General features: G+C 43.0%; 1 protein-coding gene across 7 annotated transcripts in view; it reads right to left on the bottom strand.

The window, feature by feature from the left end:
* The window catches only part of frmd4a (FERM domain containing 4A), a 122353-nt gene that overhangs the window by 41451 nt on the left and 68807 nt on the right, over positions 1-12095 (bottom strand). The window contains exon 1 of one of the 7 annotated variants that reach the window (XM_034215588.1): positions 9861-10418. The exons of the other annotated variants lie outside the window; for them this stretch is intronic. Within the exon in view, the coding sequence (XP_034071479.1) occupies positions 9861-10028 (168 nt within the window). The 5' untranslated portion in view covers positions 10029-10418. Of the gene's footprint in view, positions 1-9860; positions 10419-12095 lie in introns of those variants that run through there. 7 annotated transcript variants of the gene reach the window in all.

Raw genomic sequence — 12095 nt, 5'->3', positions numbered from 1 at the left:
GCTGTATTTGTATGGTGTAGGGCTCCAAAAGGGAAAGACCTGGATTGGTGAGGTGGGTTTAACAGGCAGTGGGTATCAGTCAGGTTTTAGGGTCGAGCAGGGGAACGAGGGTAGATGGTCTGTGTTGGAAAAGGTAACCTATATTGGTGGAATGTGATATAAACAGCGCCGAGTGGTTAATTGAAGCAAGATGGAGAATCTCTTTAACCCTGACTGTAGGACGCTGCGGTAGGGAGTTAAGACACACACACATACACACACCATGCTTTCGTTCTCTGTCTAACTCTGTCTGTCTTTGTCTGCATCTCTCCCATATGTATGCAGACTAAACAAACACTCTTAAACACGTCACTTTGAGAGCAAGCATGGTCTGACACCAGCAGTCCTACGGTGATTTATGACACTGAGATCATCGTAGCTGAATAGGCTTTATGACTCGTCGTCAGTTTTAATGTAACAGTATCTGCATGTGGTGCAGATTAGATTACAACACAAGATTCAACAAAACACACTGTGGCTCTCAATACTCTAGTCTGCAGTGTCGGTTGAATGGGTTATTGAAAAGCTGATGGAAAAAATAATAGCAGGGCCAAATCCATCTTCTCCATCCAGAGCTCGATGTAGCGGCAGAATGAGACGGAGTAGGGAGGGTCATGGAAAGGCAGCCAGGAATGTCTAGAGAAACGACTGACCGGGAGAGATCTGTTTTGTTTGTTCAAGTGTGTATATGTGTGTGTGAGTGTGTGTCTATGAGCTCCACCCTCCCTGCCCGTGAGTGACTTTGGGACTGAAATGTGGTTCCAGTTAGGGCGTTTTTAAAATCAGAAACACACTGGCACTTCAAACAAACTGGAGATATTTCTGTAGCCAACTCTGCTTTGTAACCCATTTATACTACAAAGCACCATTCCCAGACTTAAGCAAATGTCGTTTTCCTCATAGTTTTACACAGAATCACAAGTTTCTCTAAATCTGACATGGATGTTCTTGTGTGAATGTGGGAACTTTGCTGTGAGCCGTTCAGTAGACCCAATAAACTCAGAAATAACTGTATAGTAGATTCTGTGCAATCCTAATAACTTTAGGTGTGCTGAATCCACACAAATCACCTCAGGTCAATTTTGTTTCCATATGCATCCTGAAGAGCCTTATTCCCTAATCAATTGCAAATAAGTAGGTATCCTTTCTTGGTTCATGCTAAAAAAGTCCAAAGTAGAGTACAAAGCTTTGATATACAGACAGAACAATACATGAATGGTTCTTTAAAATAATTCCCAAATTGGGATCAATAAAGTATAATTTATCTAATCTTAAATTGCAAGCGATCTACAATGATTCTGTTTTGTGTTGGAGAAAGAAGAATACAAGGTTGCAGAGAGTTATTTGGAACACTTCCAACCTCACCTTGTTGAAAAATTCCCAAAGGTCTATAAATGTAGTTTGCATTATTTTCCAAGTTCCCACTGAGCGTTTATGTAAAAATAACTATGTCATAACAGTGGGAGGATTATCTTGTGCTGTGCATTTCATTTACTTTGTAGCTGTCTGATAAAAAACTGGGTCATATAGATGTAAACATGTGGATATACATTCACATATAGCCTGAAGTAAGATTTCATAGAGAAAGCTCTAAAATGAAACCACAGCAAATGTCTATTTCGATGATATCCAATACAAATAAAAGTATTTCATGGGCACAGTGCACGGTACTGCACCACAATGTGTATGTGTGTTGGGGAGCGAGCCATACTGGCTACTTTTTTGTCTGCCACAAAACATTTGAATGTGTTTGCACTTTATGTCTTATTTACATCTGTGCTTTTTCATGGGGACTAGCTCTATTCAAAATAGTTAAAAGGGATTATTCCAATTTGCCTATTTCCCAAAGGAGGGACAAGCTTCCCCCTTTCTTCCACAGTTAACAATTCCCTCTCTTCCAGGCGCTTTTTTTTTCATTCACTGACACAAATTGGGACATTCCTAAAATTCCAGTGCAAACGGAACACTTGGTTGATAAACAGTCTGTGTCCGTATCTCGATGAATGTCCTCGGAAAAAGCAGCCAAACCTTTACTCTGTGTTTTAAATTAAATGGATATAAGGTGTTTTAATAACTAAAGTAGCTTCAGAGGAAGGACAGAGCATACAGTGAAAGGAGCAAGAGGGGGAGCCAGAGCGCTGAGAGCGTAACAAGAAGAACAGAGTGGTTCAGGACAAAAAGGTACGAGTGATGTCATGTCTTTGAGACTTTTATCTCAATGAATCACAGTCTCAGTGATCATGGTGGTTGATCTCCAAGGTTTGAGGTTTTCAGTGTGTGTGTGTGTGTGTGTGTGTGTGTGTGTGTGTGTGTGTGTGTGTGTGTGTGTGTGTGTGTGTGTGTGTGTGTGTGTGTGTGTGTGTGTGTGTGAGAGAGTGAGAGAGAGAGTCATTCACAGGGGAAGGATATTTTACCCTTACACCTCCTCTCTTCATCTATAATTTACAGAAATCACCGTAGACCTGAGTGACCCTGTGTTCACTGATACTCTTAGCTATGCATGCAGGAAGACAAAGTGACGTACAGTATATGGGGTATTTGGTTCTGCACTGCTAAAAGTATCCTAAATAGATGCAGTCTGTCTGTGTGTGTGTGTGTGTGTGTGTGTGTGTGTGTGTGTGTGTGTATGTGTGTGTGTGTGTGTGTGTGTGTGTACTCTATATCTTTAAATTCCTGTAAATTAATCGAACTACATTGATTGATGAATCATCCTTCTTGTTGACTTCCCTTTTTCTCTGCTACTTCTTCTGTCTTTCTAATAAACAAACTACCACACACACACACACACACACACACACACACACACACACACACACACACACTCAAAAACACACACAAAAACACACACTGCCTAAACTCAAGGGCACTGTGTACTGCAGAGCGGCTGAACTCCAGTGGCCTCTATCCCCTGTCCTGTGACTGGATAGCATACCAAACACTCCAATCATTTAGCATGCTGAATATTAAACAGTCCTGTCTGAAAGCTCTATAAGTGTGTGTGGTCTGTGTGTGCGTGTGCGCGTGTCACAGTCCTAATGTATTCTGCTAGCTTATTAAACATGTACCCTGAGACCAGAACAGCAGGGGACAGGAGAAAGGGTTTTTTGGGTTAAAAGCGCACAAATCCCCTCTGTTCTTTGCTAATTCTGCCCTTGTGTGTGTGCGTGTGTGTGGGGGGGGGGGCTCTAAAAACCCTCCAAGCTAATTAGGGAGACAGCCACAGAACGACATCATTCAAGGCCCCGACTTTACAGGAGCTCGGTGAGCTTCCATCCACATAATAACTCTTAGGTTTTAAAAGCACTTAATTCTCAAGCTAAGAGGCATGGACACAACCTGCACTGTAAAGCACACACACACACACACACACACACACACACACACACACACACACACACACACACACACACACACACACACACACACACACGTTTTTGTCCAGCCTCACTCCCCCATGCTCTCCAACCTAGGATGCAAACAAAAGTTGTCATGACAACTTTCTAGGAGCTTGAGCTGTCTCCCCCATGCACTCTCTGCCAGAAATGTAGGGCACTTAGAGGAGGAGGCACTGTAAGACAATGGTAATACACTGTAACAGGCAAAGGTACGACCCAGGGGTATACATTTTAAATTTGGAGGCATGCTATGGATGTTTCCCTCAGAAATAGACTCAATACAGCCGACAACAGTATTATGTATGAAAAAGACAAGGGAATTCTTCACTCTGTCAACATGTACTCACACTTTTACAAAGACAAACACCCCCCAACCTTCACTACACCTCATCACCTCCAAGTCAAACATCTTGGTGTTACTCTTGGGGCTATAATGGTTCAGTTGATGTAAAAGGATATACAGAAGTGAGACAGAATCACACATCAACAGTGAAGACAACAAGGCTAGGCACTCACAGGAGAGGAGTCTGAAAAGGATAAAGCAGACAGGTAGGACAGGAAGTTGGAATAAACCGGATATCAGGATGCGGACAAACAGAGAATCCATAATAAAGACTTTCTTTCCTCTTCCCCCCAGGATCTAGTCTGTGGTATTAAGCTATGTTTGAAAGAAGAAATGGAGGGACATAGAGGAGTAATGCAACAAAGACCCCTCGGCTACCAAGGCGCTGCTTGTCCAAGCTACTCTGATGACAGATAGTGGAGTGGAAAAAAGCTATATGCCTCACCACGGGCTCTGTCCTGCAGGCTGTCCCGTCTGCCTCCACTGCGCTCAGCTGTGGGATTTATCCCTCTATTGCTTTGGCTCAATGTGACTGTGCTCCAATACTGCACTCTTATTCCTTCGAGCCAATGTAATGAAAAATGACCCAGCTCATCTGCAGGGAGAGCCCTTCGGCAAGTGTGTGTGGTCTGTGTGTGTGTGTGTGGTGTGTGTGTGTGTGTGTGTGTGTGTGTGTGTGTGTGTGTGTGTGTGTGTGTGTGTGTGTGCACGTGCATGTGAAATTCCTGTTGTCCAAAGGGGAACCGTCATTGTAAAGGTATTGAATGTCTTCCATTTGGCCCTTTCACCTCAGGGGGAGCAATAATCTGTAGGTAGGAGGTGGAAAGCTTTTGCTTACTAAATAAAAACACCTGATCAATCATGTGCCAGGGTTACAGAGGAGGAATGGGTTAATGTTTAAGATTTTGTGGTTTGAATTCTTAGTCCAAAGCTTGTTCTGTTTGTTATGATCCTTGGAAACCTTGATATTCGCACAAATCAGACTAACCAATTTATGAATGCAATATTTAGCAGGTGTACATACTTGATAGAGACAGAGGGTTCGGACGCATTATAAGTATTTAAGGACATATAAATATATACAAATGTTTGAGTCAAAATTGAGTCCTCTAGCTTTCACTTTTATTTAAAGATTATGACTTATTAAACACAGTGTAGTGGCTGACAATGCCTGCCTAAAGGAATAAGGGAAATCAATTATTAAGCTCCACCCTGTCCTAACACACATGCATCATATTTCCCACTCTCATTCAGCACAAATGAGACTAATCCAGTAAGGGGTCCAGTATCTATAAACTGTCTTTATAGGGATACAAACTGTGCTAAAACTGGCTCAGGTGCAAACGGGGAAGTTTTGATTTAAGGCAAAGGGGACATTTCCTCACATATCTAAAAGTGAACACACATACCCAACTTTTAACCTCTGTTCGGCAAACACATGTGGACACACTCCTTGAGGATATAATATCCATACAAACAAAGGATCTGGGAGTCTCTAAGAGGGATTTCCTCAGATATTCAACAGATTCCCCTAGTAATCCTCTGGGATTACTATTCTATACTCAGGGCCTAACCTCTGAACCTAAAACATTGTAAGCCCTTACATCCCCATCACTAATGCCACAGTTAAACCTATCACTTCTCTCAGACCGAGAGGACCACCTCCAAAAAACCTTATATTGTGTCCGCTCTGGCCACTCAGTTCTGACTCTGGCCACGACTCAGACACACTTAGAGGATTAAGAGGAATACCAGCCAGATGTATCCAGTAGGCCGCTCAACCATGGCCCAATAACCCAAAAGCTAAATTCTACAATCCGTGTATCATGTTTAACATCTGAATAGTCTCCAACATGGCAACTGATATCCGGGACAGTGTTCAAATCTGGCAATCTCTTTTATATGAAATCAAAAACACTGTCAGTGGGGCTTATGTTGTGAATATGTTTGAGTTGCATGCAACAATAATTTGTGGTTTCCATTGTGAGTTTGCTGGAAAAGCCAAAATAGGAAAACCATCCTGTTTTAATAAATATAAGGCCTTGAATCTGAGAATCTGAGTAGTCCTTTGGGATGACTCTGTGGCACGCTGTGAGCATGCAATCTTCTGTAATTAATCTAGCTATAGTGGCCGTCCTATCAAGTAGTGTGCCATATTCACACGTTACCACAGAAATTTGATTCTAGCATGGCTAAGAAGCTTATGGTGCACACTATCTAAATGACATGGCACATGAGTGAGGAGGGGGGTTGTGCTTTCCATTTTTAACATGCGACAGGCCTGCAAATCACCAGGCGACTCATCAAACACATTTATATCAACAAAACATGAGTAACAGATGCAATTTTTGTCTTCATTTATGATTTATGGAGCAGTGAGGAAATTGTTTCCCATGGTTGAACTGTTGATGAATCTCTACAGGAACCTTAAATTAAGACATCAAACATCAACAAGCCTGCACCCCCTCTTCCATTTTTCTTCTTTCACACACTCATTTACACTCACACACTGGGTATTTGATAAACCTGGGAATGGAGCAGTGGAAATGTTTTCCAGACCAACTATGCGAATAAGACCTTGTCCCCAGGGAGACACTGTAAACAGCTTCAACCACCAACAGAATCCACACAGGGGTGTTTGTATGCAGGGATATCAAAAACAAACATGCCTACGGCTCGTTGCAAACAAATTAGAAAATTACAAAAAAAATAAACAAAGTGCTGGAAATAGTTGAGACAATGTCCGATCTGGCTCCCCGACCCTCCCCTTACCAAACGACGGTTATGGGAAAATACTTTCTCACAAACGGATCCTGAGTTTGGCAATAAGAACCAAGATGGCTGCCAGACAGGGAGAGTGATCAACATTCTTCAGTAGGAGGTCACAAGTTCAATTCCAGCCTCTATCTAATAATTACTTGGCTGAAAAACACGGAAAAAGGGAATAAGACTGGGAATTAACAAGGACATGCAGAAATCCCTATCTGGATATTTGCCTGCCCGTCATGAGTCTATCTATTTACGACTGCTTCAGTGGAATATGAGAACAAATGACATATTGAACATGAGAGTAATAGAGGCTTAACAACCTGAGCCGAGTACAATCACGTCCTGATTCAGGGGAAATGTTGGCAATCACAGTGGACAGCTCTTTCAAGAAAACCACTTGCTTGAAAACACCATGGTTTGACTGAGCTCTAAAAGCTTATCAGACCAAAAACAAAGGAAGTAACAGAAGGAACACCAATGATCCAGCTTCTAGACAGAGGGGGGATTGTGTATCTGGGTTATTTTAGACTTCTGCTGTGTGTCTGCCTCGTATCAATGGTCTGGGACTCGTCAGTGGGAAATGAATATGATCAGTGACAGCGCTATTCTCACAGGAAACAGGACCAGATGAGCTCAGTGGGAGTAAACTGGCCCGGGCTTCATTCCTAAATGCAAGAGAGCCTGCAATTAACGGAGCAGTGAGGACTAATGAATATGTAGGCCTATGATAGATGTGACATAATGCAAGATTTTAAATATGTATAAAACTTTACAGTGGAATTGGGTTGCTAGGAAACAGCTTGAATCTAAGTTAATCTGACACCGAGGAGAGCCAGCATCCTGTCAGCTGCAGTTATTAGCAAGCCCACTAACAGGAAATAAACGCCGTCTATCTAGGATACGAGGATGTTGAACACGCTGAGGAAGCGCTTTGCTCAACAACATGTCACTTCACATTCTTAAGAACAAAATGACAGCTCGTAGTAAGTCTTGTGATTTGCAGGATTGTCATGAATACAGGTAGATAAGGAATTATTGCAACTCAGGGGGAAGTCGGAGCACCTGTGTCTGCTATAGTCCTTAACCCTGCTTCCCCATGCAGGATATCCCACCTGTAGGATGGGGTAGGGTGGAGATAAGGACAAGAGATGAAATAACCAAGGATGAAATCAAATCCTTTTAGTTTTTTTAAATCAATCTAAGAAGTGACACAATGCACAATTACCCAGAGACGTTGTTAACAGTACAGCAGAGCACTGCCCTCACACGCCTCACAACCTTCTTTAAGGGTCATACCACCAGAGGAAAATGTGTGACTAGAGGCTGTTGAGTCAATATTACTCAGCTTGATGTCTGAAAGTGTGAACGACGGCTGCGTTTTCTCATGAGAGACATGTGAGCAAACAACACTTCGCAAATGTTTCAGTCTGCTGGTTACTGTAATGCTACGGCTAAATCACACCGGGCGGCGCTGCTCCGCGTAACACGTGAGGTGTAAATTGATCACCTCAACGTATGTGTCACACACTGCAGCACCAGTCAAATGACTGGACTGGTGTCCTGATTGAGTGTGTGGGAATGCTGGTGATGGATGTCTTCTCCGGGGAGAGTTGAAAAGAGAGTAGAGAGAGTTAAATAAGAGATGAAGAAGTCATTTAAGAAGGGAGAAAAAGCTAAAATAGAGTTTCAGTGACATGTGAGACCAAGTGATGGTCAGCGCACTGGAGTGGAAATGTATTTTTATGTCAAGATGAAAGAATAAGGTTAAAACTGAGTGGAGAAAGTGAAAACGGGGTGATACAATATAAATATATAAAGTCCTCCCCCTCTCTCCGTCTGTCTCTCTCTATTGTGTGTGGCTGGGTATCTCATTAACAGTAATAGAGGAAGCCAGGCAGGGAGGCAGTTCAGAGAGCCTGGGATATCCCCATCCTGCAGCTTGACACACTGACCCCTCCTTCCCTACTTTTGCAACTCCCTCCACTATTAACAGCACCACCTTGGACCGTACCACTTCATCCGACCAGGGGGAGATATTGTTTGTTGCTCTTCTCAGCAGTTATCCAGAGGATGTAAAGGAAAAGGCTAAAAGACATCTGATGGAAAGGAGTTGTGCATTTCTAAACCAGGAGGGGGTGTTAAGGACAGATTTGTCTTAGGGAGGTCTGGTATGTTATTTCAGTTTCCTCTGATTGTGTTGCCCTCCCTCAGGATGCTTAAACGTAGGAGCCACATACAAACACATCTGAAGACAAAAGTTAAAATAACAATCCAGTTGAATCCCCTCTTGAGAATAAAGGAATCAGGGCAAGAGGACGGGTCTGGGTTTACCTTGTTATGTACATGTATTAAAGTTACTTCACTGATGCTGTATGTGCTAAAGTGTGTGCAAGTTTCACTTTGTGAGACTGCTGGGTTTGTCCTGGTTGTTCCAGCTGCATACAGGGCAGGTGAGACGCCTGGGGAATACTAATGGCTCCATGAAAGCCCTGAGTATCAATCCAGACATGGTGAAGGGAATACTGATCAAGCATTTTGCTGAATCACAGCTAGGAAAACACAAGGCACAAAAGAGAAAGCTGCTTTTAGTAACACAATTAGGATAATTATTTCACCAAGAGGACACATTTAATGCGTCACCAGAGTTAGATTGAATGTTTAAGGCGATGGAGGCATGGTGACCGACAGCCTATAAAACAGTGTCTGTGTGTGTTCTGTGTGCAAGATTCCCCCTTTCACATATCCATAGAAAAACTTACCAGCTTAACAGCTTGGTTACCGTCTCCTTTATAGCGACCCTAGCAACACAACTTCCTGTTAAGGCTCTGCATCCTGAGCACAACAAAAACTACCAAAGGACCTAGTCTCCACACAAGGAAACAATGTGAAACAAAGCTTTTTTTTTGGCAGCACCACACTCCATATGCACCTGAGCTCTGTGTTATAAAAGCATTTCCGCAAGTGTCCAATTTCACTAGCAGGAACACTGCACTGCCACAACATCAAACCAAGTTCCAAGTTCTATCCTCCGTGCTTAATTAAACAAATCAGTCCTGTTTATCCCCCGTTTCTGTCCATGCCTGCAGGACATACTGTACCTCGCTTTCAGTTCACTGTTTGCCTCTCTCCTCCGGTCCCAAACCTTGACACAATGCTGGGATGCTTAATTAATGGTAGGTCTTTAGGTGGCACAGCTTGCATATTTTAAGTGGTTGCAAATATACTGTAATTGCTTCATTAAGTATTCTAAATTAAAGTTTTAATAAGTTTCCATTGCATGGGTACCCGTTGTGTGTATGTGAGTTGCAGCATACCTGATAGAGTGGCCTTGACGCACACCTGTGTGTGTGTAAAAGATGCAGCGGTGCAGGCAGGTTCCTTGCATGCACACACAGGCGTCGGAGGGCTGTCGAGGTGAGAGTCCACAGCAGACCACGCCGAGTGCAAACCGCCTCGTCTAGACCAAACATCACAGCCTCCATTACTGACCTCACTGCATACTCTTTGACACTCCCGAGGTGTGTAAAATGCAGCAGTAAGAGTTTATATCCACAGGCATCTCATTCATTTATCAGCCCAGGTGAGCCATCACAGGTCAAATCCACAGAGGCCCAGGCAATTAGAGGGAATTAGCCTCTATTGTCCTCCTGATGCCACCACAAGGAGAGAATATTTGGGTCAGCTCCAGAGGTAAGCCACAGAGATAGTCTCCTCTGTGTCCTCTGTGTCCTCTGTCTCTCTCTGTCCTCTCACTCTCTCGAATATTCTGCGGTCTGAAGCCTTTTTCAAGGTCAAACCCTGCTGGTCCCTCTGTCCCCGTCCCACACAGCTAGTGGCCCCTGCTGACTCTTCCTCTCTCCTTCCTCTCCACTTCTTCTCCCTGAAGCAATGCACCCTTCGTCCATTGGTCTGTGCGCCACAAACACAAACATTCCCACTAAGGAAATGCAGCCGGTCTCTGTCTCCCTGACTGCTAGTTGTTTTTAAAGCGATATGCACTCTCTAACTGCAGCTCACATGGAGAGATTGAAAGCACCAACTCTCTCACTGTCTCACATTTAAAGGAGACAGGGGTGTGTGTTCAGGCTGTATACCTCCTCTCACCTGCTCTGACTGGATACTATCTGAATGATTAAAGAAGACACACACACACACATAAAACGCTAGTCCCCAAATTCACAAGTATGCTACCAAATAACAGCAGTGGGATCGTAGCCAGAATGTTTATAAAAAAGGAGATGTTTTTCCTCTTAGCCAGTTTTTCCCAGGCTGGAGTATCCTGACCTGACTCCCAAAACAATCATGAATATTTTTCTTATCTGCTACTCTACTACTCCCCACATTATTCTTCAACCAAATTCACAATCATAATATGATTAATGACATCAAAGTTGATTGTTTATTTGAGAAATCCACAGTTAAGCTTATCTTATATTTTGCTTAAACACATGTGCAACAATGGCCACATGGAGGCAATACAACCCCCACATACAACCAATGCCAAGGCTACAGTCTGTGTGTGCCAGCCTGTAATAAACTATTGGCCTACTAATACTGCTAAAACAATACAGCTTAAATAATCTATGTTCACTGGTTTGTGCGGGATAAACATTTTAAATCGAACACAGGAACATGCCTTTTATCAGCTCCAACAGACATTTCTTCATCTCCTGTGTCACTAAGGACTTTTTATGTCAGTCTTAACACTTAAACAGAATACAAGCTGAAATATCGGATGGTTTTATATAGCCAAGCTGATTTTCTATTTTCACTTTCCTCTGAAAGCCTTGATCAATAGAGAGAATGCAATAACTGAACTGTGCAGTAATTCTCTGCCTTCCCACCAAACCCTATCTGCCTGTAGGTGGATTAAATGGTCTTTGGTAGCCCACAATGATTAATGGAGGGCTTTATCGATGCAAGAGGTCACTCGTGTACTGCTGAGTGTGTGTACTGTATGTGTGTGTGTGTGTGTGTGTGTGTGTGTGTGTGTGTGTGTGTGTGTGTGTGTGTGTGCGTGTGTGTGTGTGTGTGTGTGTGTGTGTGCCTATAAAATGTATGATGCTCATAGCCTTGTTTGTTGCTGCATGTCAATATTACCATGAATGAGTTACGGCCATAGCATAAATCAACTTTAGTATACTATACAAAGTTTATACTTTCTTTAATTCTCTCTCTGCCACTTTCTATTTCTCTCCGTCTTTTCCACAGATTGCTAAATGAATAGATTGCAGGAGTTTAACTGCACATCCTAGTTCCCAATATGCAATAAACATGCATATTTTTGAACCTAGGCTTACTGTATTTCGCAAACACATTCTCCAAAATCCCCTCTTCCACAGTTTCCCTCTATCTCAGGGCCTCCCATTGCTCTCAGTGGTGTCTTGAGAAACCCATGAGGAATGCGCGGTATTCCTTTAGTGTGAATTTTCCAAAATGAATCAGGGTTTAGACGGGGCGACACACGAATGCTGGAGACGTTCACCTCCCAGACACTGTAATTTATAAGGGGTGTAAATATTTGTCGTGGTGGGGTTGGGGGTTAGGTG

This window comes from Gymnodraco acuticeps, unplaced genomic scaffold, assembly GCF_902827175.1.
Source record: "Gymnodraco acuticeps unplaced genomic scaffold, fGymAcu1.1, whole genome shotgun sequence".
In the NCBI taxonomy this organism is placed as follows: domain Eukaryota; kingdom Metazoa; phylum Chordata; class Actinopteri; order Perciformes; family Bathydraconidae; genus Gymnodraco; species Gymnodraco acuticeps.
The sequence above is the reverse complement of the archived record's forward strand: the minus strand, read 5'-3'. Positions and strand labels throughout refer to the sequence as shown.